The sequence below is a fragment of the Lingula anatina genome, chromosome 9 (genome assembly GCF_051362555.1).
Source record: "Lingula anatina isolate TDL-2025a chromosome 9, LinAna3.0, whole genome shotgun sequence".
Taxonomy (NCBI): Eukaryota; Metazoa; Brachiopoda; class Lingulata; order Lingulida; family Lingulidae; genus Lingula; species Lingula anatina.
The window spans coordinates 9272075-9299376 of record NC_141775.1 but is presented as its reverse complement, the minus strand read 5'-3'; the positions used below and the strand labels follow the sequence as shown (position 1 = coordinate 9299376).

Here is a 27302-nt window from a genome sequence, read left to right as displayed (position 1 = left end):
CCAGGAGCAGATTATAGAACCTGTTCGTATAGGTCTGAAGTACTACACAGACATGCACAGCGCACAACAGGAAGAACTAATTAAGAGGCGGGGTAGCCGGGAACTCACTGGAGAACTCACAGACGAACTCAGGTCTGCGTTAGACATGCCAAAGATTGAAGAGACAGAAATCGCTTCCCCGGCAGGTGCCAGTTATAGTAAACCAGAGAACGGAAAAATCAAATCCTGATACTGATTATGTTGTTGGCATGAAATTGGGGGAATAATTATTTGCCAAAAAAGGTTGAAGTAAGCAATCAACCAATGTATATTATTGCAAACTGATTGAAGAACAACATTATTTGCCCAAAAAAGGCAAAAGCAGCAGACCAACAGTGAGTTATATTCGCTGAAAAAAAAAGAGAAAAACAAAGCAAAAATGGCTCCTTATGGAGAGTGAAAATGTTAAAATCATTTGAACAAAAGAGTAGGTGACCAAGAAGCAGCAGTGTCCTCTTTTTATATGCTGCAGTATGCTAGCCAGTTTAGAAACTTGAGATGTATCCATAGATACCAGCAACTTATTTTTAAGAAAGAAGTTGGGACACAAGGGTTTGCTTGTAAAATCTTGGTCATTATATCGAGGGAAAGGAACAATTCTTTCACCAAGTTACATTTCACTGCCGAAGGAAGCGGGTAATGATGGACAAAAAAATGTCTCTTCACCTTTCAAACTGAAATTAAATGTAGAGATGTTTGTGTGATGAACAGTGTAACTGGCCCCAGCTTCACAAAAAAACTTGTCTAAGAACTTAATTACCATGGTTACATGGGCACATCTTACCCTATCAGGAGTAGTGTAACAGCACTCTCATGGAAATCCTAGTCAACTAAGCCAAGGAACTGACTTCAGTTTTTTAGTGAAACTGGGGCCTGGAACTGGATTCCGTTAAACCTATCATTCTAATTCGATAGTTGCCATTGAGATGAAAAGTGCAGTCTACTATGAATCGGTTAAATTCACTGAAATGAAGCAATTAGGCAGTTTCACGAAGTGCAGTAAATGGCTTCCATTTTTATACTAAAGTCACTAAATTAAAATTTTTTGAGTAAAGGCCAACTTTTGACCAAATTTGCTCAAAAAGGGCATCACTTACCCCCTTTTTTGTTTCTAAAATGTTATTTTAATTTTCTTAATGTGCCATGATTGCAGTTCATTAAAAATTGGATAATGTGAAATTTCAAAACAACAGGGAAACATGGTGGAACTATAAAAGGCAAAGTAAATTTTTATTTTTATTTTTAATTAATATTAAAAGCCCTGGTTCAGTTAAGATGTAGAAAATTTTCTAATGGAACTGATAGGTACTGTGTAACTCCCTCACTGTCCAGATTGATGTTTTATCCTACTACCAATGTTACAATCTGAAGAAATATGCTTTCGAAGTATTTAGTAAGGTTAAGGTGGCCTAATTTTGGCAATAAATGTTCACATTTGGATTCTGGCGACCCCTTTGCACACCCCCTCCCCCCAACCTCAATCTCCCTTTCAGCACATTCTGTTTAACATCTTTAGAATCATTAGAATGGTTGTGCAATAATTCTTTATGTTTCATTGTTTAGTTTGTAATAAGCCATCATAAGATTATTTATTTTAGCTCTTTGTTTTCCTTTTGTATGTCATCCTCTTCACAACTTACCTTGTAGAATGTATATGGTAATTCCTTAGTAATTTGGAACACGCAGTAATATTTCCATTTTTGCAAAGCAGTTTTTGTTTTGTACTTCCTAACATAGAGTTTGAAACTTTCTGTTTGGGTTCAAGTCCGAAATGTTTCTTTCTCAGATTAATTTGAAACCAGGGGACCGGGCTCAACATCAGATGGGTGAAAATTTTACAAGTACAAGTGACCTCACAAAAATCAAACATGTTTGCTGTATGTTTTTCCATGGGAGCTTTAGGGCAAATATTGCAATTATTTGATGCTGTACAGACTTCTTCCGCAGTGGTGGCTGATCCAAGGGTTTGATACTGGGGGTGGGGGTGGGATACAAACATTTTATAAAAATTTGCCTTGCTTCACAATATGAAACCATTGACTTGAGTATAATAAATAGGTTTTGTTTGGTTTTGTACATTTTGGAGGGAAGGAGAAAAGGGTATCAGAAACTGAGGGGTACTTTGTTTACTGCCCCCCACCCCCCTACCCCCACCCCCTCTGGATCTGCCATTGCTGCTTGGTATCAGGTAGGCCATGGCAAAAGCCACAGTTTCTCTAGACTCATTCAGAACAGTGGACTAACAGATCCAAAGATCAAATATCGCAGACCCACTTCAATGCTTGTTGCGTAATCCCTGCAGGAAATCTATTCGGTGTCTAATCCTGAATTAAGCGATAAGCTTTTTAGTTGGTGTCGCCACATTTTGTCTGCATATCTGTTAGTCCACTGTAACAGTTCTGAATGCGCTCTCTGAGAGCCAGTTTTGTACAAAGTGATTATGTTTAAGATGTTAGCGCTATTTTTGTATTGTTAAATTAATGGTGTGATTTTATTTTTTCTAAGATCAGTTTTGTTCCACTTGCCTGTATATATTTAGACATTAATTGTATGTTTATTGTAGAGTCAATGTCCCTTACTGGAACAGATGGATTGGACATTGTCACACTTACCAGGGGGCCACCCCCGTTTCACACAAAAAGGTGAAGTTTTAGACTTAACACTATTAAAACAGGATAGCTGTCTACGCAAAGCAAATTTTTGTGATATTATTGTAAGAGCATATATACCAAATGGCATACTAAAATTAAGTGTAGCTGAACTCTGTCTATGAGCCATTTTTATCATTTAGAGTAAAAATCATTGTAAAGTTTTTATTTGCTTAAATGGCTTTCTCATTCTTTGTGGCACAACTTAGTTGACTAAAGTTTAAACAGACTTGGCTATAACCGATTTTCAAATTCAGTTGTTTATTAAACATGCCCCTCTGTAGTTTTTTCCATACAAATGAGTGGGGAAAATGGACTCAATTTCATGGTATTTTGGATGAAGGTACATGAAAAAACAAATTATCTGCAAGTTTCAGAGCAGTTTGATACATTATATCATCTCAAAGGTACCAAGTAGATGTCAGAATTATGTCAGGTTGAAAACTTTGCAAAGAACTTTATTTACATAACTGCACAAGTTTGACAAATTTTTTTGTGTAATCGTGGCAGCAGTGCAATCCCTACCCCCGTTTATCTGCAAATATCCATTGTTTTCTTTTAAAATCTTACCAAAGCTACTACTGTATGTTTTTAAATTCCCAATGAAGACAAGTGTACTTCAGAACTGTAGTTCTTCTTCATAAGGAATAAATATTCTTTCTCTGAAAGTTGTGAATGTTATGAATTGACTCGTACTCTGACTGAGCAATCATCCGTGTTCATTCATGGGGGCATTAAGTTAGCTATGGGTTAGCTTTTAAAGAAAATTTCATTGATAAGTGGGCGATAAAACAAACAAGCAGAACTGATCTTGATCACAAAATACATATTTGCATAATGTGGTGACACTATATAAAATCTGAATAAATAACCACTTGAGACTGGCTGTGCAGAATTCAGTTATGAGTTGGAATGCAAATGAAACTGTAAACCATAAACACATATTGGTGGACTTGATGACATCTTTAACAACATTGAGAAATCCTGTAAACCACACAGAAAATAGGTTATTCACAGTTATGATTACAATCAAATGTGGCAATCGAAACAGTTAAAGGTGAAAAAAAGGCATAGTCAAAGGAAGACTATCTCTTTCCTGTTGTTTGGTGGGTTCTAAAAAATTAAGATACTATTGATGAATTACCAAAACTTATTGGAAAATTAAAATGATATCTACTATAAACAAATCCCATAAACTGTCCTCTCTTTATTTTGCTCATCTATTTAAAGGACAACTCACTGCATACCATAGAACACCCATATTGTAAATATCTGGGCAAAAAGTTCCATCCCTAAGCAAAATATTAAGTATCTGGCATTATTGAAAACAACATGATACAAATACAGAAAAATGCTCCCATTTTCTTACAAACAAGAATAGATGAAGTAAACACATTAAGGGCATCTTATGTTGCTGTGCTTGATCAAGTTTAGTAAAACTGTGCAGTATAAGTACAATAAGTACAATAGATAACAACTAAAGCCCTTTTCTCATCTTCTTTCTTTATCACAAAAGTTAAAGAGATTGACAAGTTAAAAGCCTGGCTATCTGGCTATTACCTGTAAGAGAGTCACCTAAACTAGCCCTCACACTCAACACTGACCAGTTAACTAGAATAATTTTGATTTGTACCAGGCCCGTAGCCAGGGGGGGTTCGGGGGGTTCGAAAGAACCGCCCCTTTTGCTGGGAAAAGGTCCACTCTGGGTAAAATTTGATCTAGACACATTAAGTTTTTATGGAAAAAGGTCCACTTTTTCAGAAAAAGAACCCCCCTTTTGAAATTGCTGGCTACAGGCCTGTGTCCATTAGTATGGGTGAAAGTAGTAAATACTAAAAATCATCAAAAGTACATATTAAGTAGAATACGGCATCCCTTGCACGTTAAGCTATGCTTAAAATGATTGACTACCTTGCACCTTCCTGTAAACATTATATAAAAATACCAAGTAAAATTACTCACACTGGACAATAGAAGTGTCACCCCTACTGAACTAATACTTTGGGGGAGATAAATGACTGTGGAATGATATGCTCCTGGTATCATTTTATTAACATCAAATTTCACAAAAAGACCAACAATACAATTTCATGGTACAGCAGTTTTATACTCATTAATCACATTATAAGTAGACTAGGCATTATAACTTTGATTCCACTGATCAGGGGGTGACACTTCTGTTGTCAAGTGTGTGTGTACAGTCTGTAATAATTGAATATCCACGATGCATGTTGAGAACACACAATCCCATCTGCAATTACAGTTGCCTCATTTGTTTCAATTATAATGAGATGCACATATAAAACAAGGTCTAACCATATTTAAAACAATGTAATAATTAGTGCATCACAAGTTATGATTTGATCTTGAACCCAAAGTTGTTATGGCTGGTTATGGCAACTTCACAGTTCTCTAACCCAATTTAGACAGCTTGATTTTCTGTAAAACAGGGAAAAAAAGAAAACATGAATTGCTAAAGTATATTTGGCATAACAGCAACAACTGGCATATTGATCATGCAATAAATAAATAAATGAAAAATAATGTCAACTTCAAATCCTATAATTTACTGATGATAATGCTTCAAGAATAATAGGCATTCATTATTAAAGGTCAAGAATAACTACCATTCATTTAATGGATTTAACATAAAGTTTTGTTTAAACAGGCTATGTTATGAACAATTTACTTCATCTTATTGCAGCATCTGATGGATCTTTTGCTCTAAATTGTTAATAGTATCATAAGCTGCTCATTTTCATTAATTGATGCGAAGCTACCCCCACCCCACCCTTTGCGTGGGGTTCAGAGCCTGCTAAAGGGCCATGAAAAAAAAAGGTATTTTAGAGGGCGAATGGTGCCATTAGGTACGGTTTACAACTATGATTCAGCTAGTCGAAATTATAATTTCAAGAGGGGACAATTAGTGTGATTTGATTTTCAGAAATGGAAGGGGGGGGGGGGTCAGGACCCCTCTGACCCCCCTCTAAATCTTCCACTAGGGAGAGGGATGCTCCCCATGCGCTGTACCAAGTCAGATTCTCACTCTTCCTTTTAACCTTGTCAGAAGGACAGGTACAGCTTTCCTCTAAATGATACAACCCCATTCATGTGGAAAGTGTCATTAAAGATTACCTAAATAGTGCTGCTTATGCTTGGTCAGCATATCCGTCACAGCCGCAAGTCTTTTTAACGAGTGCTGAAACAGAAGTAAAGTGCACAAATCTGTTAAGATCACAAATGGCATGATAAAAAAAAACTCATTTTCGCCAATTAAAAAAGTAAAAAGGTACACTGGGACAAAAGACACAAAGATTCAGGTACATGAGACACAAAGGTAACCCGTGAATGGTTAGCAAATACATTCATCTCCTAAATGTTTGATGTTTAGTTCTATAAACAGGTCGAAGACAACATTTCTAATTTCAACCCATGAAACCTAAATTTACAAGTCTCCTTCTACATTACCAGATTGCCTAAAAAAATAAAATAAAAGCTTCGAAATTAAATATAAAATAAGTCAATAGTTTTGAACAGAGTATATTTATAGATTAGGTCAAGGGTTTCTGAATAGAGAACATTAGAGATACATAGAGATACATAGAGATACATTTGGTAATTGAAAAAAAAAAGAAATTTCCAAGAAAATTTGCTATTAAAGAGTCTAGGGGTCTTTGAACATCATTTGAGGCGGCCTACCTGTTTCTTCTGGTCCCTCTGATCCCCCTGTGCTGCCTGTGCCTGGTCTAATGCCCGAAGCTCCTCAGCACGGGAAGAGCATATCTGATGCACATTAGCCAAGTCCCTTCCAATGTTTGCTACTTGGTAGTCTTCTACTTCAGGGTACTCAGGGACATTCTGATATTTAAAGCAAAAACATCCAAATGCAATAGAAATATATAAAGATTTGCATGTACATGATATGCCTCTTTCTTGTGTAATTGATGAATCTAGAAAATCTTGATATTTATTGTTAAAATATATCAAAAATTAATTTTTGAAATTTTATCACACAAACATTGAGAATACAGAATTATATGAAAAGTCTTTGCTGTATGAATGATGTATTTGGAATATCCTGAAACCTAACGCAAAATCCAAAGATAATTATAGAGACTTAGGAGTAAGTTGTTTTTCCTATTATTGAGATTTGAATAATAAAATCGAAGGTTGCACTTCAAAAGTTTCCAGTACAGTGTCATAACAAGAAATTACATGTGGTAATTTAACTGGTAACGTCAAAAGCCACATTATAAGCATGCTATTTCCTCATGTTACATTTAAAAGTCACCCCCTGGGCTGTTTCAACTTTACTTAGTGAGTGAAATTTTTTTATTTTTTTTAAAGTTATAAAATGCTTTGTAAAACCACTTGTTCCACTCTGCCAGAAAGGGGGATATTTCTCTGAATGTTAGCTAAGGGTGTATTTTGCACTGTGTTGTATAGTCAGGCTTTACACCTTTTTTAAAACTGGGTTCCCATGCCTAGATCGATCCATCTGCATGGTGACAGACATTTAAGCCGGTTAAGTTGATAGCAATTTAATGAGACTCCCCATGGAGATAGATCGATTCAAATGTCTGTGGGAATGGTCCCTAATATGCTTAACACGCCTGTGGCAAAACATTTGGCTAAAAACATGTTCATTGCAAAACTGTAATTATTATAGCATTTTCTTCTGTTATCACTTTTATACTTAAAAATATTATTACCTAACTAACACTTACAGACAATTCATCCAGAAACAAGACCATTCTTTGCTTGTTTTCAAGGATAAAAGAATTAAGTACTTCCATGAAAGGCTCCTGGAAAATAGAAAATTTTACAGGCAACACATTATTTTAAGAAAAGCATTATAATATTTAAAAAAAGTGCCATTTTATGAAAGCATGTACAGAGTGTACTTAAACTTCAGCAAATGCAATTGTTATTTTTTTTCCTTACTATATTGCTTGATGGAATAAAATACTTCTTGTTGTACAATCTTCAGAAAAATATCCAACATCATTAATGCATCTAAAAGATTTCTATTAGTTGTGTTACCTTTGCACCAAATTCCACTAAATTTGCTAGATTCTGCAGGGACTTTGCCACCAGTTTTAAACTTCTTGCTGCCATTTCTGAAGGAGTTTCTTCATTATGCAAAATAAATTATATGGCCCAAGTCAAGCTTTTTCTTAAAACCATTTTCTCTTCACAAAAATCTGTCATTTTTAATAGAAAAGGTTTTTATTCTATCCTGTAACCCCCGAAACATTAAGTGATAATATATTAGTGGCCAGAAAAGAACAAGGAAGTAAATAATTTTTTAAAGAAGAAATCCTACCTGATATAATAGATTTAATAACTCATTGGCCAAGTCTTTTCTCAACAAAATACACATACAAATAATCTGTAATTCTCATTAGAAATGGGTTATTTTCAACTCCGAAAACACTGAGTGATATGTCAAGGGTTCAAGGGTTCAAGCTTGGCCAATGAAACAAAATCCTACCTGATATAATGTTAAAACACTTGGGATTAAGTAATGCTGGACACAACAACCTCAGGAAAATGAATGCGCTAGAAACAAATTCAAATTCATTTAAATAATATACCTTGCACTGGGAAGAGGAGCAATGACTTGCATCACAAAATATGCAGATTTTATGATTTATAAATATCACAGAGTTTTAATTTACAAAGCTGAAAATAATGAACTAGTTCTGATATTGATTCACTGCTAATTAGTGTCCAGTTTCATTTCAAAACCAGGTACATCCATGCATACTTAAGAATAGTTTCTTTAACGATACAATAATAATTTCCTTTTTACAAAGTAACAAAATGTATTCTAAATTTATTTTATCATTGTGAAAAAATAGTTGGACAAGTTGCCTACCTAACTACTCTTGTCTTAACTGTTTCATCTTCTGGCCATTTGGATATGACTTTTTTCTGCAAGCATCCGCAGATATATCGAAGCACCCTAGAAGAATATTTTAAGTATTTACAATTGGCTTTATTTTTCGGTACTTAGCTTTCTTTAAATTTCTAATGTCACATCAGAATAATCAACATTTTAATTGAGAGGCATAGCTCAGGGGTTGATCCAGAGATATTTTCTGACAGTCTACCACGTTATCTTTGTTGATCCATCCTCCATTTTTTGACTATCTTTCGACAGAAAAAAAATAGATACAAAGGCATTTTCAGAGCAACAGCAATTTGATTACCTGCTGTAACTGTTTATCATAAACAGGTGTAAATCCAAGCTACCTTCAGCTCTGCACTTAGGGTACAACAGGTGCATCAGCAAAAATTAAGGACTATACTTCTCTGTTACTTACGGGGCTGTAGCAATAGTCCAAAGGTTCATTGGTCCGAATGCTGACCAAAGAACCCTTGATTAAAATCTGATGAAAATGCCAAGATTTTTCAGAGCAATGAACCTTCGAACCAATGAATCGTCAGACTACCGAAACACCCCCTTACTTACAAAGGACACTTGTCTGTTGACATGAAAATATTTCGAACAACATCTTCAAGCACAGATAAGAGATGTTCCCTATTGGCAGTAGCATCTGCTGGGTTGTCAAGAAGGGTTGGATTGAGCTGAAAATGGAAAGCATGGAAGGAATTCCTTTAGCAGGGGCGGATCCAGAAATATTTTCTGACTGTCTTCCACATTATAATTGTTGTTCAACCCCCCTTTTTTGACCGTCTTCCGACAAAAAAAATTAGGTACTTATCAATGTAAACTTAGAAATTTGACCGTCTTCCGGAAGACCCAGAAGACTGCCTCAATCCGCCCCTGTTTAGTATACAGCATATTGAAGCAATAAAAATAATTCAATTAAGCTAGTTTTTGAACTCTAGCTGTAGCATTTAAACACTAAGAATCACTCTTGTAAGTTTGAGAATAATAGAAAAAACATGGGTTTTCCTATTATTGTATTGGCTAAGGAAATCCACAAAAACTGAAAAATATTATAGTAAAAAAGGAGTTTTCCTTTGAATGTATTAATGTGGAAAGTGCTGACTGCTATACATCCAAAAACCAAGTGTCTGTCGATAAAAAAAAAAAAAGAATTTTTTTTAATCCTTCATTTCTCTGATATGCAACAAAGTATCAAAAACAACTGGTATTAAAATTCAACAAAAAGCTATCAGATCATAATTGCTAGTCTTTTTATACCTCACAAGATTGCCTTGACTCTATAACTTTCATAACAAATGAGTTAGTAGCATGACGCACGAAGTCTGTAGCAACCATCTTCATATACTGATCCATCAGCGTGGTAGCAAAGGAAGTTGCACGGAACAAATTTGATACAGTACCTGTAGAACATAAGAATCGCGATTAAGTTTCTTATAAAATAAAAATCAAATTAAGGTTGAAGTCAGAGCATGTCCAAACCTTGATATAAATCAAGGCACTATATCCTTTGTTATGAGTTTCATAACTTTTCTGTCGTGTCAAATTACTGAATTTTAAGGTCAGATATCAGGCAAATGAATTTAAAGCTCAGATATAAGGAAATTGAATTGGGAGCTATGATATAGTTAAAGATCAACTGTGGTTGCAAGGAAATTTCATTTACCGTTTACAGAATTTTTTTTAGCTTTTATGTAAGTTTACAGTCTGTCACCAGCAATTTTCATGGAACTTTCCATGGAATCTTTCAGTAAATTCTCTCTGTTTATTTTTTTAAGTTTTAAAAGCCGTAACTTACATTCTTCATCAATTTCCCTGTCATTCATTGTGCGAATAAGATGAGCCTCCTGTTTCTCTGTGCGAAAGATATTTATTAAGGATTTGGCCAGCAGAATCCTATCATTTCCGCAAACTTGAGATAATGCCTTCACAGCCTCCAAGTCTTTGGCTATCAGCAGCTGAAACAAAGGGAATGATTTTTTGTTCACACTGCATGTATTCTAACATTCCAGGAGTGTTATTATTAATACTCAACCTTTCTCAGAGAAAACAAATTTCTATTATTTAAGAGAGAAGGAACTTATGTGAATAATTTACCCTAGGCTTACTCTCATTCCTCATTAAGGTAATATTTTTTTTTGATAGTCAGTGGTTAAGATTGAGCCGGCATTACACAAGCCTGCAGGGACTGATTTCACAATACTAAATAAATAAATAAATAGATAAAAACTGTTACTTTGGTCCATAAAAATGGTCTAAACTTACTCAAAAATGTAGTCTTTTTTATTTCAAGATAACACCATAGCAGTCCGCTTAAATTAAGTATTGGTTTGAAACACAAGTCATTCATCTTTCCTGTTATAAAACAGGCATAATATTCCAGTCAATAAGGCTATCACAGATTTAAATCTGGTAAAAAAAAAAAAAAGACATTTGAATCTAAAACTCAAGACAAAATTTCTGGTGACATTTTTTTTTTTCTGGAGAAACCAGTCCCTGACAGATCATACAGGTCTCACCTCCTTCAGGCTAGAGTATTCATTGATTGGCATGATCATCTCATGCAAGAATTTCCATTTGACTCGAATTGATCCCATTTTCTCCTTCCTGCCTTTCACTGCCTGAAATGCCTGGACTGATGTGGGGGACAGGCAGTACCACTCCTCCCTGCACTCACCCTGGTTCACCTCATTCAATAAGACAGTCTTGAACACTACAATACATTTACAAAGTAGCATAGAATTTCATCAGCTGTGTCATACACTCAAAGGGATAATGACAGTTTGAGCTACACAGCTATAACTTAGTTATTACAGCTCTCTTCATTAGAGAATGAAGCTATCGTGTTTTTATACTCATCTAAATGCCAGTATAAATCCAAGAGAAAATTCAGAAAATTAAGCAATTAATTATAGAAAAGCCTCATTAATGGTATTCTTTATGATTTCCTAAGAACATAATTAATTCTACTTACAAACTTCTGTATCTTTGGACCTTATTCCCTTATTGTGAACAATGACAGTAAAGCTACAGACATCTTGAGGAATGTCCCTGAAAGGACATGCTTAAATTGAAATCTTTAGAAACTAGTACCAGGTAAAGCCACATTTAACCCCAGCACTCTCGCAGGTGGTACAAATAAGCTTGTGAAACTGCTGGAGAATATACAGCCACAATAGAGAAAAAACAAATAAACATTTTTATTATAAATAAATAAATAAATAATTCAATATTGTTAATTTTAAAGGAACCTTCCTTTTTAATAAACAAAGTCACTCAGTGAAATTTGAAATGAAACAAACAAACAAAAAAATGGCTTGGTAATTAAAGGAAGAATGTCTCCAAAATACATAAAAAGACCACCAAATAAAAAAAAATTGAACAGTTATCAAAAAAATAATCTGATTTTCGATAGGATCCTTTTTTTACTCGAATATATATATATATATTACAAACTAAACTGCACATGAAATCCATACTTTTCATACTTGATACTTACTCCATATATATATATATATATATATATATATATATATATATATATATATATATTACAAAGTAAACTGCACATGAAATCCATACTTTTCATACTTGATACTTACTCCAAAACAAAGTCATCTTCCCAAACTGGATTTGGTGCCTCTTTTGCCTCTGTGCGGCAAACTTTCACCTCATTTATTGAAATTGTGCAGTAGGGATAAGGCACGCTTTTTACGGGAAGATGATGGGCATCGAATACGTGAATGTTCAAACTTAACAGATGTCTTAAGGAACTTTTCGCAGGAGTGGAGTTGATACAGTACGGTTTCAGAGCCTGCACCCATTCCTATGGTGAAAAAAAAACTAATTAATTGAATGGGCCTACATTAATTAATTTTTAAAAAATTTCATCAGAAATATTGTAAACATTCATCATTGTGTAAATGAGCCTTATGATGCTAAACTCCATATTTTATTCAGTATATGGACAGGTTTTCTTCATTCCAATAACATATTCTGATAGACAACATTGAACAATCAAATAAAAATCTGTTTGGGTTAGGATTAAACAAACATATATATATATATATATATATATATATATATATATATATATATATATATATATATATAACACTTATCATTTTATGACAATAAACCTATGTAGTTTCTAATTGTTTTGTGTAAATTGTTGCTACACAATGGAACATTGGCTAGCAATTTCCAAAGCTAATTTGGGCTCCCAGTGTTGCTTCTAATTTTTATGTGATATATAAAAATCCTAACCGTGGTCTAACCATAAGTGTTGGTAATCTGAGATTAAATTTGAAATATTTGATAGACTCACCAAATATCACTTGAGTCAAGGCAAGGAAATAACAGAAAATAATATTACCCGTGCAGCATCAGCATTTTCAGCACACAAATAATGGACTAAAAACTCGTTTAAGGCTCTAACCACCAGCTGAAAACAGCTGGGCCTGCGGAAAAAAAAAAAAAAAGATAGAAACAAAACACACGTACATAAAAGTCAACTGAATTAAACTGGAAAGTGTGCACTGACAGATTGTGTTAATACTAGAACACAACAAAAAATGTCAACTCTATCAACTTGCAGGTATTAATACTAGTTAGATAAATGACAATATCAATAAAAAATAACAAAATAATAATAATAAAAATAAATGAATAAATTAACGTATGGAAAATTATGGTTAGATTACATCTCTTTTAGAACGGATTCTTACCTTCCAAATAAACTGTCATGAACTGGGTAGAGGGAGCTGGAATGTAGGTCTATCAGACCTTTTGGTTTGGAGCGCTGTAACAGTAAATCTGGGTATATAATTACACGATCCAATGGCAAATTACCTCAAAACCTAGCCTACTCAGTAATTTGAATTCATTTACCCTTCAAAACAACAATAAAATTGGAACATGAAAAAGTGAAATGCAACGTTGGATTCCCAAGAAAGAAAACACTTAAGACAATAGGAATTTTTAGATCTTTGTACCTTATCATTTTCGAAAAAGTACAGCTGCTGCTTGGTCCCATTCAGTACAAAGTGCATATTTTCCCATTTGTTTCCCCTTTCACCTGCAAATGTAAAGGCATCTCATCATTTAACTTGACTCACTGAAAAAAAAAACTGCTTACAAGGTACAATAGATATCTTTCCTTATGATGGTATAATGCCTTGCTTTAGTCAAAAATTGTAATTTTAATATTTTTCACTCATCCTTTGTGTTTAAATATGAACTTGTAAGTTCTTGTAAGATACTGGAAAATGTTTACACACACAAATGAATAGCACCATCAGTGGTTGGATGGGAAAAGGGTTATCTTTGGCCCCATTCAAAATAGGGGACTAACTAGTCCGAGGGTCAAATATGCCCAACCCATGGGATATTTATTCAGTTTCTGTAAGTGGATTAGACAGCCAGTTTTGTAGTGGGTCGCCATATTTGACCCTCAGACTAGTTGGTCCCCTATTCTGAATGGGGCCTTGGATGCTTATGGAATGTGTAAAATGTTTGGGCGTGGAGTGTCCATTCAAATTTTTTACGAGACATTTTGGCAAGGGAAGAATCCTGCTCTGCAAAACCACGTTTGTATGTCAAAAAAAAAAAAAAAAAAAAAAAAAAGACCCATAATGAATGTGCAAAGAAGATATCCGTCAACACTAGCATATCATGAGAAAGATCCCTTGATCTTTTGTTAAAACAATAACTGAGATTATTCTAGGTAAAAAGAATTCAATTTTACAATCATTGCATGTAACATAACCTTTTCCCTTTCCATGATTCTGAACAGGACTTTTTGTAAAAATATAACTATTAACAGGTTTCTCCACAAGTCAAAATTATAAGGTGGGGGAGAATAATTTTGGTGTGGGTCCTAGCAATGCTAGGGGGGGTCCAGGGGCATGCTTCCCAGGGAAAATTTTGAAAAAATGGTGCAATTTCATGTATTTTAAGCAATTTTAGATGCCAAAATTAAATTATTTACTTATTAGTTAAATTATTTGGAAATCCATTTTCACTGCCCATTTTTAAAAGAGAATTTGAGGTCCCTATGCAGTGTCATTTTTTAAAAGACCGTGGTATTACCAAAAATTACTAATTTAAGACGGCAATACATATTAAATCCATCAGATTGAATTGCATGAAATAAATGTCATTGAAGAACTTGCAGAGAGAAAAAATGTTTCTTCTTGGAATATTGTAGCAAGTGTGGGAAAATCCCTTTTATGTTTTGTCATTTAATCAGAAATATAAGACTCAAGTCTCCAAGAGTAAAGACAGACTAAGAAGGATTACAACTGGACCACTTTTATTTTTCAATTTGCCTGAAATACAAGGCATTGAACAGGATATTGAAAAAGTTTGAAGGGTTACAGTGACGTGATCATGGAGAATTGTTCTGCTTATCATACATAGTATAGAGCAACTTTTTCGGTTTTAAATTACCATAGGATCATCCAGGTCTGTATACAAAAACACATAGTTCTGAATAATCACACAGTGTTTGATTCAGTTTACACTCTGCATATACAAGCAACAATTGATGAATTCTTAAAGAAACACTAAAATTCCAAATTAGCACATCATAATACTCAATTTTTTTAAGCAAAACACTCAACACTATACTGAAACAATATTGGAAAATTAATCTCTAAGAAAGTAGCAGATCTATAAATAAGATAAAATAAAATGACAGACAATGTTAAGCATCCAAAGAGATCTTTCTATTTCCTCATTGAGACCATAGCATTGCTGCTTCAGTGCAAATAAGTTCTTTCAGAGATAAACCTTCAGTTGAAACTGGCAGGAGAGTCTCCCGACTTGGTGTTTCTCAGCCTGGTCTCCATCTTTTGGACCACAGAAAATTTCAGAACATTCTCTCACAGTCTGAAATATCAAATCATTGTAATCTATTAAACCAGTTGTGTAGTCATTGCAAATGATATAACTAGTATTTATCTAACCCGTATCATCCACTTAATTACTAGTAGTAATGAAAATATGACATATATAAAGCACATTTACGTCAAAAATGAATCCGATTTTTTCTTACTTTCAGTCGGTGTGCGGCTGATATTGGCAAACCAGGTTCCTTTTAGAAAGCTGAGTCAACATAACAAAGGGGTCTGTATGGTCAGTGATAAAATTTAATACATACTGCAAATTTTTATTCATCTGGCAGGGTTGAGACAACTGTGGTCCCCGTGCCATAAAGCCGTTCTGGTCTATGATTGCTTGGTAATGATCTGATGCCAGCTGCGGCGAAAAAGAAAGAAAATACAATAATGATAATAACTAAAAACTAACTTTGCAAGATAAGCAACACACAAAGCACACCCGAAAACTTGCATTTCTCTAAACATTAACTATATGCAATTAGCGATACAATTTAAGGTGGGAATGTAGGTTTGAGATTTTCTCTTAAAATAAAGGTCTTGGCTTTTTTATTCTTGTCACATTCATTTAATGTATCTTCAAAATATCTAATTATGCTTGGAACACAGCTCCAACTTCATCGTGTGACGTAATATTTGGATTTTGGGGACAAAAACACCATTTTTATACACCTGACTTTCTAAGGCATATGGACAGCTATAAACTTGCTTTTAATGGCATTATAACACTTGAACAAAGTACTACAGGATGGAGTCAGGGATTTTTCTTTAGACACTTATTGTTGATTTTATCTATAAAAACGTGAAATTACATCAAAATATAAGGGAATTTTCACTTTCAAAGTCTATAAATTAGAAAAAAGGGGATCAATCAAAATTTCTTAAAAAGCACTTTTAGTGCATACTTTTCATGATTAGCATGGTGAATTTGGTCTCCCTGAGGTGTACAGGTAGACATTTATAGCTTGCTAAGATAACGCTATCTCGTCAATATTGAAAGCAAAGGAAACGAGCAAAAATCCTTTCAGGGAGGTTAATTGTCCAAATTAGCAAATTAAATTGTTGACAGCTTTACCTGTTATCGTTCTGACGATCGCGAAGATGGGTACTCTACTACCGGTTGAAATTAGCTTGTTTGCATGTATTTGGATGTCAGAAAATCTTATTTTTGTATCAATCTCACCTCCTGTTAGTAACTTCAAGGGGTTACCGCTAGCACTGCCAGAATGATTGACAGTAAGCCCTACTGACTCAAGCAATCAGTGGCCACGTCAATTGCCGTCGGGGAAAGGTTAAGGGATGCGCTCTAGGATGTGCACACAATAGCAGCATCGCAGGCGGTCTTGTCCACATTCGCCAAGCGAAAAATGGTTTGAAAACACGGTCGTGTTACAGGACGCCGATCGCACCATCAACAACAAGAAATAGACAGGCTTTGTTAGAGGAAATGTCTAAGTTGCAAATAAGCCGAAATCAAGGTATTTAACTTTAGGTGATGCACAAATAAATGATTGCAGATAAGCAGAAAATTAGTATAGTATGCTAGCAAAACTAGAGCTTGATGTCATCTTGACACTTGCGTTAACTGTGTCTCAGGTGGAAAGGTTAAATAATATCATTGTTGATTTTCCGATGATCAATGGTAAGCAGAAATAATTAAGAGAGGGCTAGGGACTAGTTGCGCCTCGATGCTAGGCCGAATTGCCCAAGTTGCATAGATTCAGGGGCTTAACCAGACCTTTAAAAATTGTACGCACAGATTTTTAAAATTCCCAGCAAAATGTAGACTAACGCAAGAGATGAAGGACAGCGTAATCACAGCATATGTACCACACATCGCAGCTTAATTTCCATTAATAATAAAAACATCATTTAGTCAGAAATATTCTCGCAATTAAAAAAGTTTCAATATACTTATTACCCAGAACGGTATATTTATTTAAAAGGAGGCTAGCTTCGCATACGTGGAACCCCCTTCGAATAATCCTGGATCCGCCTCTGAGTTGAACTAACATACATGTTCATTCACCTTACATGTGGATGCATGGCTCCCCAAAACAACCAACCGTACGACACGACAGAGCTCTGATACATCTAAGTTTTATTATTTGTTTGTAAAAAATGCCCATGTCACCCTGTTAGTTTGGAGGGGTAAGCTGGGTCAAGTCCGTGTCAAAATTCTTTGACGCTTTGCAGGAAAAATCCTTGCTTTGTTTCTCTAGCTCCTTAGAAAACCTGGTGTCCAGATTTTATCTAGTGCCCTGAGGGTTGCGGGAGATGCTCTGAAAATAACACTCGGGTAGATTTTTACCTGAGCTAAATATCGCCAGCGAGGCTTCAGGAGAGTTGTGGGCCACTGAACCCTCCAATTAAGAGGTAAAGGAAGTTCCAGTTAGATGGATGATTAAGATAAAACTTGTTAAGGTTTCAGGCATTGTTTACCTCAGTTCAATAACAGTATGCAAGACGGAGGGGGGGGGGGGGGGAGAAATGGATAGAAAGTATGACGATTATTGTCACGGGAAGCAAGCAACGGAATTTTCTTCTTTTTTTGCGTATCTCAAAAAGTTAACAAGAAAATCGAAAGAGCGCGTGTAACAACAAGCAATATTCAAGGGAGAACGCGTATTTCGAGAAAATCCAATGTGTCGGAAAAGATTCATCTTAGCGCTGATCACAATCAAGAGTGACTATCAAAACAGCTTAAGCGGAACAATAGGCACTGCTTTGCCGATCGCTGTTTATGACAAAGGGGGCATGGCGCATCCCTGTTCTATTGTTTCTCTAGACGTGCTGATGCTGCTAAGGTCCGCCCACCGAGTTTACCCATGCCAACGGCCCTTGACAACGAAGGCGGCGCATAGACCAGGCCACCGGTGCCGATGTGTGCAGCATCAGAATCCTCCTTTTTGTTCAAATTGTAAAAAATTTATTCTGTTAAACGTTAGATACACATTTAACCAATAATTAGACATAAAAAACCAATTTTTAGCTATATTTGGGTACATCCGTCCCTTAACGACGTAACGATCTTCCGTCGGACGCATATACATGTAAGTCGTCGTATGCCCCCCTCCCAGCCCCTCTGTGTTGACACTGATACACTGTATAGACGTTTGTGAGTGCACTTATACCTTATTAAAATATTTTATTGATATTTTTATGCACAATCTGTTCAAAAGTCTCGATGTAGCTTCTTTTATTCTTCTAAAATATCAATCACAGATCACACCCGGGGATAACGACTCAGTGCTCCCATTTGACGATGTACAGAGTAGGCCTACATCATACTGTGTGTACGTGATTGCCAGCGCCCTAAAAGGTATAAAGGCGGGACTAATAAGAACACGTGGCAGATTCAGCCTATTGCAAAGCTTCGCAAAGCATGACTACTTGTCACAAACAAGAGCACATGACTGAAACTAGTTAAATCTAGATAAAACTGTCTACGTGATTACACCACGTTTTTCATCACACATTTCTATCAGCATTACGAGAGATATACTACTGAATTAAAAACAACATTAATTGCTAAAGTGTTTTGTTTTAATGTTATCTTCTACCTGTGTTTAGATTTCTGCGAGTAATGACACAATTAAGATACGACGAAATATCTGAAATTTTATAACCACAAATTTTGTAGTAAACTTACCTTCCCCTGGTTCATGCCGAAGCCACGCTTACACAAACGAAGAGCGTAAATGTCCCTTCGAAATTAGGCTACTGGTTCCAAAGCCTTTATCTCACCTGTTGTTTTGGGCGCTTCCATGATTTTGTCTGTTGAAGGTGAATCTCCGCACCATTAAAAACGACGCCATGCTAATATAACGTCTACATTTAAAGGTACTTTTGTAGTTATAGTTGGTAGAAGTCAGCAGATTTCTTTGAAAGTTTCATATACTAGTAGTAGGCTTTTCATTCTTCAGACTTTTGGAAAAATGGGAATAATTCCCTTTGATTATTGTTTTAGCAGTAATAAATTCGTTTTACCGGGAGGTGAACGGTACAGTAGCCTTAAGTGTTCTAGTAAGTGCCGTATTCGCTTGTGCTTGTTATGATTATATACTTTATTTCTAATTGACTATTCCCAGGTCTGTAAATCCACTGTATGAGATTCTAATGAGAAAAACTGAGTATCTTGTGGTATCTGTGTCGGAGAGGTAGAGTTGCCGGAATGAAACCTGACGCTCGCATAATACGTTCTCACGAAAAACGCATTACGGGTAAACTGTTCCGAGACGGGGGCGTCTCGATAGTCCGAAGGTTCATTGGTCCGAAGGTTCATTGGTCCGAAAAGTGGTAACATTTTCATCGATTTTTTAATCAAGGGTTCATTGGTCCGAAGGTTCTAGAGTGAATATTCGGACCAATGAACCTTCGGACTATTGCTACGGCTCCAGACTGCCCGGCTACTGCCGGCCGCAGTGTTTAATTGACAGCGCGTTGAACTGATGCAAAAACGACAGTCGACTTATACAAAATGAAGTTTAATATCTTATATTTCTACCAGAAAATATTATTAAGATCTTCTCAATGCTTGAAATATAAGGTAGCGGTCCAATCACATTAGGTGGCGCAGGCTCGCATCAGGTGGCGCAGCATCGAGATAAGGTGGCGCTGCGCCACCAAAAACAGGTTGTGGTGAACACATATCTATATTTTCAGTCACTCGTATTTAGTAGTAGTAATTTTGTAAATATTTTAAGGTACCTGCAGCCTTACGATTGTTATTAATAAATAAATTTCTTACTAATATAATATCAATTTCAAGCGATTCTGAAGACATTAAGAGACTTACTTTTTTTGTTCAAAAATCCTTTCAGGACAATGTGATCATTTCTGTTGATGAGAAAATTTGACCCACTACTGGTACTTGGCATCTGCCAAACTGCAGGATAGAACTGTCTTGTTCTTGCATCTGTTTCATCTGTATCCAGTTCATAGATACATTCATCATCTTCTGTTGCATTCTGTAATTTTTTAACAAATCTTCAATCAAAAGAATGAAAATATTTCTTAAAGCTTAATGGGCACACTTATTACAACTGTATTTTTAACAACAAAGTTTTCTGTAACCATTACATCACTGCAACAAACTATGCCCAAACAAAAACAAAGCAGCAAAGATGGCAAAAGAGCAGACATATAAATGATAAAACTTATTAAGCATTGGTCCTGTAACAGAGTGAAAATGATGAAAACCCAATAAAGGTAACAATGACAGTACCAGTTTTTTGTCAGTTTTGATGCAATAGTACATTATATACAATTTTTACTGTGGAGATCAAGAAAAGGGTTTCAGACCCATGTTAACTCAAAGTCACACCTGGAAAGTGGTAAAAGTGAAAAATGAAAAATTCCAAAAAAACTTAACAACTTCAAGAAAAATTAACTAATCCTAGCAGGCTTTGAATGCATTACATATGCATTACATTCAAGCGAAAAGAAACCAATCAGAAAAAGTCAATCAGTGAACCAATCAGACTTTTTTTTGTATTAGTTCAGTGAATAATTCTTGTTTTTAAAGTTTTTTACACTTAAAAGTTTAGTGAATCATTCTTGCAAGTTTGAGAATAATATGTAACACATTTTTCCTTCAATGGTGTTTATGGGTAAAAAGCACATGGCAACGAAGGCAATGCTGACAGCAACGAAAGATGCAGGTGATGACCACATGAAACTATCTCTATACAGGTTTCTTTAAGACTAAGTTGACATAAAAAAATATAAGTGACCTCTATAAAGACCACGTTTCCTTTGTGCATCATTAATTTATCTCTTCTTTTCCAGAGCATTAACACCATTGATGACATTTTCAAACAATCACAAAATATGTCTGAAGTTTTTTGGTCATATGGATGATATATATGTGTGCATATATATTCTTTGTCTAATGATTAATTAAATCTTGACAAATATTACAAATCTTTCATGATATCTTACCTGTAGAACAGGATCTCCTAACGTGTCCACTTCAACGATTTCCTCTTTTTTGTACCTACCTGTTATGGCCCTTATACTAAAACAACAAGAAGCATCAGAATCACCATTTAATGAAGCCATCCTACCCTTTTGTCTTTCCAGTACAAAATAATTCAAAAATATCACAAAATATTATATATATATATACATATGCTGATGTCACAAAAATTGAATGTGACACATAATTCAATTTATAAAATTTCAGGTCCTAATATGCCTGAAGGGTTCCAGAGAAGTAATTTGACATAAAATAATGAAAACCTGAGAAGGATGCAGATTGGCAAACCACATTTCAAGATTTTGAAAATAAATTGCTTATAAGCCAGCTTGAACTGACAGGTGGAGGGAGAAATTGAAGGATATGGTAACCCTTTATTATCATCCAGATAACGAAAATGTGGTTTTTCGTGCATCTTCAATAATGCATCTATCTTTGCGCTGATTTAAAACAACAAATAACCTTCAAAAACAAAAAATCGGCATTTATATTTCTTGTTGGAATGTATAAGCACTGTTTTTTTTGGTTTTTTTTCAGACTGAGGAGACAAAGTACTTTTTGAAACTCTTGTCACAGTGGTATTTGGACTTTCATCGACACACCAGAAAACATATTAGAAGCATACCTTTCAAAATATCCTCCTCCTAAGGCAAATTGGCTCCCTTCTTTTTCTAGATATTTTTAACTTCTGAATTTGATTTCAACATAAAAATAGAGTGTGAAGTCTCCAGGTGCCATTTCACTTGGTCTGACCAGAAAACTACCAGAACCAGATGTAAAACAGTTGACATCAAAACAATTTATCAGACTCATTTGATCAAAATATATTACTAAACATAAATATATTATTTTAATTATGAAAATTACTGGAATTTTGATGTCTTTTCTTTTTCTGGGAAACCTCTTGTTTTGCAATACCTGGATGAAACCAAAGATTATTTTCCACAAGATCATGACTGCCTTTCTTAATATCAAAAGAAAAACATTGTGCTTCCTTCAACAAGAAACATTTGACAAGTTGAAGTTTTAGCATACAACAGTAAAATGAGCGATTCAGAGAAAAACCAGAAAAGCAATAAGAGTTTAAGGAACCATTCCCACAGATATTTGGATCGATCTATCTCCCTGGGGGGTCTCACTAAAATGCTGTCAACTTGGCTGGCTTAAATGTATGTCACACCTAGTAAAGCTGCTAGGGGGCAATTATCTTTTGAGCTGATAGCAATTTAGTGTGAACCCCCAGGGAGTTAGGTCAATCCAGATGGATCAATCTAAGTATGGGAACCCAGTCTAAGATGCCTGATGTACAGACCAGTTTTCATAACTGTATAAATGACATCCTTGCTATAAACCCATTAATGTTCCTCCTGTTCCCATGTTTACAAGCTGAAAAAATTATAGTTAAATGTTCCAACCATAGTCTGGTCTTTCTATTCAATAACAGCAACATTTTCTTTTTGCTTGAATTTCTGATTTCTTCATTTGATGTGCAATCTGGATAAATTCTCCAAATGAAGGTTAAATGTAAGGTCAAATGGACACTACTAAGTTCAATTGCATCTGTTATAAAGGCCATTACTGCTTAGCTTCAGTTTAGCGTGCAGGCGCAAAGAAGGCCTATTATGTATAATTAAACACAGAAAATCTTAAATTTGTAAACATGAAGATACTTACTAAATCTATATTAAAAATGCAAAAGATTCTTACCAGATCTATGACCAGCTCCTAGTACACAATGCCACTCTCTTTAGTTGTAAGAGATGCCACCTATATCCAGCCGTCCACCAATTCATTATGTACCAAGAATGTCACCCATATCCAGCCGTCCACCAATTCATTATGTACCAAGAATGTCACCCATATCCAGCCGTCCACCAATTCATTATGTACCAAGAATGTCACCTATATCCAGCCGTCCACCAATTCATTATGTACCAAGAATGTCACCCATATCCAGCCGTCCACCAATTCATTATGTACCAAGAATGTCACCTATATCCAGCCGTCCACCAATTCATTATGTACCAAGAATGTCACCCATATCCAGCCGTCCACCAATTCATTATGTACCAAGAATGTCACCCATATCCAGCCGTCCACCAATTCATTATGTACCAAGAATGTCACCCATATCCAGCCGTCCACCAATTCATTATGTACCAAGAATGTCACCCATATCCAGCCGTCCACCAATTCATTATGTACCAAGAATGTCACCCATATCCAGCCGTCCACCAATTCATTATGTACCAAGAATGTCACCCATATCCAGCCGTCCACCAATTCATTATGTACCAAGAATGTCACCCATATCCAGCTGTCCCTTAATTCCTCATTATGTACCAAGAATACATCACCTTTTTTCGAAGCTGAAGTAAATAATTCAGGTTAACTAGCTCATGGGCTTAGCTTGCTGTTAGCTTATTTGTAACTGGGGTAAATGTTTTAACGTTACAGTTAACATTAATTCTGATGGCTTATGGCTGCTTCTCCTGTGAAAATGCACCGATTGATCCCAAACTCCTGAAGATGAAAGGAGTCCCTAATTGTAACCCCTCACATTAGTATAATATCATCGGTCTGTGTAGGTTCTGAAAATTGGGACAATTTTTTTTTTTTTTTTTTGCAGAAAATTCTCATTTTTAGAAAATTTTGGCCTGTTTGACCTTGCAATAACGGTCAAAGGTCAAATCCATTTGGAATCACCACAGGACTCTCAGTCAGACTTCTACAGTAATTTTCCACATAATTCCTTCAGTTTGGGAGACATTTAGCATTCCATTTTGCAAATTTTGACAAGGATGTGTTTCAACGAGCATCACGCCAAGGCCAACGCACCAACTGAGGAAAAAAAAAACATGGGGTGCAAGTTGAGATTATATGTCACCTAAAACCGAGACATGGGGACACAGGTCCTTGTGAACTAGGAGAAGTGGTAACGGTGACTTGTATCCGGCACCAGAGTGCGGAGCTGTATGAGACGGGCCGGGACTTAAACCATGAGCACTGCCAGCATACATGCTGGTGGTACTAATAATACGAATACTGAGGCTTTTATTAACGTAAAAACCATCTATATCCAGAAGGAAAACACAGTATAAAAAAAGTTAACAAATTTATTGCCAACACATGATATGATATTCCATCTTTTCCATTACCTACATTCACACAGGCATTTAAAATAATATAATTCATCTTACACTCAAGGAGAAATTCTAGCCTCTCATGAAGAATATCGCCTTTTTTCTCAGTCACAAAAAAATTAAAGTAGCTCCATCTTGCTCTGTATCATAAGCTGAGCAGGGTTTTTTAAAATAGGAATCATTCTTAAAATATTGATTGTAACAGAGAACAAAACCATCTCCCATGACCCTAGCAAGAATTGCCCCTTTTCAAAAGTTACTACACGACATACATCTCGACAGTTTCACCATATAAATCATACTTATTATATCAAACAACAGGTGACTCTTTAATTACTTTGGCCTTATGCTTAAACTTTGTCAATAAGCTAAGAAAAGTGTCCAGCCATTAATAAAAGAAAAACTACCTATTCACACATTTTTACATGTGGTACAGCCATTTCATTGGTAATGAATCTTTGAAATCATTGATATAAAACCATTTTCAGCACAAAAAGGATTCTCCAATTGCAAATGATGCCAGTTCTGTCTGAAAAGAATGTAAAATTAATTTTTAAAGAGTTACAATTTATTTTCAACTTCTGCTTTTACCTATATAACAGGCTTGACGGAAGAAAAAAAATTGTCCGAAAATGTCCTATCTTCATCAAAGATAGCATCAAAAAGGAAGAACTTTGCCAAAAAGTGCCATAACTTTATCAAAGATAGCACCAAAAAGGAAGAACTTCAGTGCCCTAGCTTTATCAAAGATGGTAGCAATACAATCCCAACTTAATACATTAATATACAACTAATAATGCTAAAACATTATCATGTGTTCACATATTAACTATGCTACAGTATTTAACACATTCACTGTAACAGAGTCGGTCTCACTCAAATATCCACTCCACTTTTACAAAAGATACATAGAATCTGAAATTCAACAAGTATACCTTTTTGCACGAAATATAAATTATTAAATTCACTGAAGCATTCCCTTTTTCATCTAATGTGTCACACATGCCAAAATTATCATTTCATGTTCAAAGCAAACATTTTGAATTCCCCCAATGGTTCACATATTCTTTTTGCAAGACAAAGATACAAGTTTCTCACATTCAGGAAAGGTAATACAAATTTAATTACTTGACAGTTATATTTGACCTTTTATGCCCTTGACATTTGAACTAAATATATGACATCATATAAAACAACTTAAGCAAAACATTTGCTAACTGAACTAACTTTCTCTCTCAGAATTCAGAATTCTTAGTGCAAAATGGTAGAAAAATAAATTATTTATTTTCTTTGTGTAATTGTGGTCTTCTTTTTTTTTCCTTTGCAAAAAGTAAGTTCACATCTACATAACTGCAATTCTAATAAAAAATAGATTCCAAATCAAAATTGTGAAATTGAAGATTAACAGGAGCTAGTAACTGAGAGTAGATTAATGAAGAGAAAAAAAAAGTTCTATAGTGACAACATGAACATTATCAAGTTTACTCAACATTACTGTCCTACTAAAACAAACACCAAATGCCCATCATCTTTTTTATATCCTGAAAAAAATGATGTAACAAACAAGAATAGTTAATATTACAAGAGTTTCTAGAAATCAACATACATATCAGAAGATGAAGAACACTGTCTGGAAAATTACACAATTTCGATTTCCAAGAACAATATTTTTTTTCATATTTCATTACTAATAAGTAAACTAATTGGTATTCCAGTAATCTTAATTCTTTGAATTTCACAGAATCCACGTTCTGCAACCTATGGCAAAACTGGAAACGTGGAAAACCATGGCAGCTTAGCTGACCGAGTGAATCCCCTTCTGATGACCTATATCGTATATCATATATTTGATTACATATCTTTGTACAATATACATATATATAAATATTGTTAAAATATGTAGCACATTTAAGCAACACAGCAGTACTTGCAGAGAATTATCACTGAAGGAAGTGCTGGGAAAAGATGTAGTGCCTCCATACAGATATAATCACAATTACACTTGATTTTTTTCCTCAGCAAATGTTTCCGAATCTATCGGCACTTCTGATGACACTTGATTAAGCTGTGGACTTGCTTGCAGCTGAAATTCATGGAGGGTAAAGTAAGAAAGCTGCACTGGAGCAGCCACAAACAGTTAGCTGTCTACTTGTCTGTGGCTAAATTTCTTTGATGGTCAAGTTTTGTTAGCTGCACTGGAGCAGCCACAAAGAGTTAGCAGTTACGTTAGCTGGACTGGAGTGCGTACATACATTTAATAAAACCTAACACAGTTAGCGCTTCCTAACTGTTCTCCTTCCACGTGCAGCAACACGTGGTCGCGGCGCTGATGTGCCTGCAGCAAAGTTAAAGTTTGTAGGGGTGCCAGGGGCAAATCCAGGTGCAGCAGGGCTTCCGAACGTTGGAGCTGCTGGCGTTGACTGACCAAAGGTAGGCGTGGCACCCTGACCGCCAGGAGTGCCAAAGGGCGGGGCGGGCGTGGACTGACCAAAGGTCGGAGGTCCAGTTTTCCCTGACTGACCAAACGCTGGTGTTTGCCCAGAGGACTGACCGAAGTTAAAAGACACTTGCTGGGTTCCTAGGAATAAATTAATAAAAAATCTATTAAGAGCTAAAATATGAAATTAATATGATTCATAAAGTATATAAATTTAACTGAAATATTAAATATTATAT

The 27302-nt window shown here is 35.3% G+C and overlaps 3 protein-coding genes and 1 long non-coding RNA gene across 12 annotated transcripts in view; 2 read left to right on the top strand and 2 right to left on the bottom strand.

Annotated features, from left to right (window-relative positions):
• Positions 1 to 3355, top strand: part of LOC106177225 (high affinity cGMP-specific 3',5'-cyclic phosphodiesterase 9A-like) — a 50416-nt gene extending 47061 nt beyond the window's left edge. For all 3 annotated transcript variants that reach the window (XM_086996122.1, XM_086996121.1, XM_086996120.1), the window contains exon 13: positions 5 to 3355. In XM_086996122.1, coding sequence (XP_086852248.1) covers positions 5 to 229 — 225 coding nt within the window. In that variant the 3' untranslated portion in view covers positions 230 to 3355. The remainder of the gene's footprint in view (positions 1 to 4) is intronic.
• A 138-nt stretch (positions 3356 to 3493) lies between these two features.
• On the bottom strand, positions 3494 to 21670 carry LOC106172216 (ras GTPase-activating protein 1-like). 5 transcript variants are annotated; one of them, XM_086996118.1, is made up of 19 exons: positions 16687 to 16859; positions 15662 to 15864; positions 15397 to 15495; positions 13599 to 13681; positions 13332 to 13405; positions 12980 to 13064; positions 12207 to 12430; positions 11579 to 11655; positions 11124 to 11317; positions 10403 to 10562; positions 9865 to 10007; positions 9166 to 9281; positions 8569 to 8655; positions 8182 to 8249; positions 7731 to 7819; positions 7415 to 7492; positions 6387 to 6545; positions 5823 to 5886; positions 3494 to 5126 (listed from the first exon to the last, which is right to left on the bottom strand). In XM_086996118.1, exons 4-19 carry the CDS (start codon positions 13653 to 13655, stop codon positions 5110 to 5112), a joined length of 1692 nt encoding a protein of 563 aa, XP_086852244.1. In that variant the 5' UTR covers positions 13656 to 13681; positions 15397 to 15495; positions 15662 to 15864; positions 16687 to 16859; the 3' UTR covers positions 3494 to 5109. The 5 variants fall into 5 exon arrangements, with proteins under 5 accessions (XP_086852244.1, XP_086852243.1, XP_086852240.1 ...); XM_086996117.1 differs by having other exon boundaries at positions 15767 to 15864; XM_086996114.1 differs by lacking the exons at positions 15397 to 15495; positions 15662 to 15864; positions 16687 to 16859 and adding exons at positions 20302 to 20473; positions 21447 to 21670.
• On the top strand, positions 16826 to 24750 carry LOC147759876 (uncharacterized). The gene is made up of 3 exons (XR_015331194.1): positions 16826 to 16981; positions 21691 to 21849; positions 22021 to 24750. It is a non-coding gene; the product is annotated as an uncharacterized LOC147759876 (long non-coding RNA).
• The window catches only part of LOC106169031 (uncharacterized), a 12578-nt gene continuing 9859 nt past the window's right edge, over positions 24584 to 27302 (bottom strand). For all 3 annotated transcript variants that reach the window (XM_086996108.1, XM_086996107.1, XM_086996106.1), the window contains one exon: positions 24584 to 27204. In XM_086996108.1, coding sequence (XP_086852234.1) covers positions 26900 to 27204 — 305 coding nt within the window. In that variant the 3' untranslated portion in view covers positions 24584 to 26899. The remainder of the gene's footprint in view (positions 27205 to 27302) is intronic.

What these genes read in the sequence shown, in the direction of transcription:
- LOC106172216 (XM_086996114.1), bottom strand. Translation starts at nt 21,566, where the DNA reads ATGGCTTCATTAAATGGTGATTCTGATGCTTCTTGTTGTTTTAGTATA. An exon ending in TCAACAGACAAGTGTCCTTT is followed by an intron (nt 8,656 to 9,165) that starts GTAAGTAAGGGG and finishes ATATTCTTCTAG; the next exon opens with GGTGCTTCGATATATCTGCG. An exon ending in AGAGGGACCAGAAGAAACAG is followed by an intron (nt 5,887 to 6,386) that starts GTAGGCCGCCTC and finishes CTTCTGTTTCAG; the next exon opens with CACTCGTTAAAAAGACTTGC.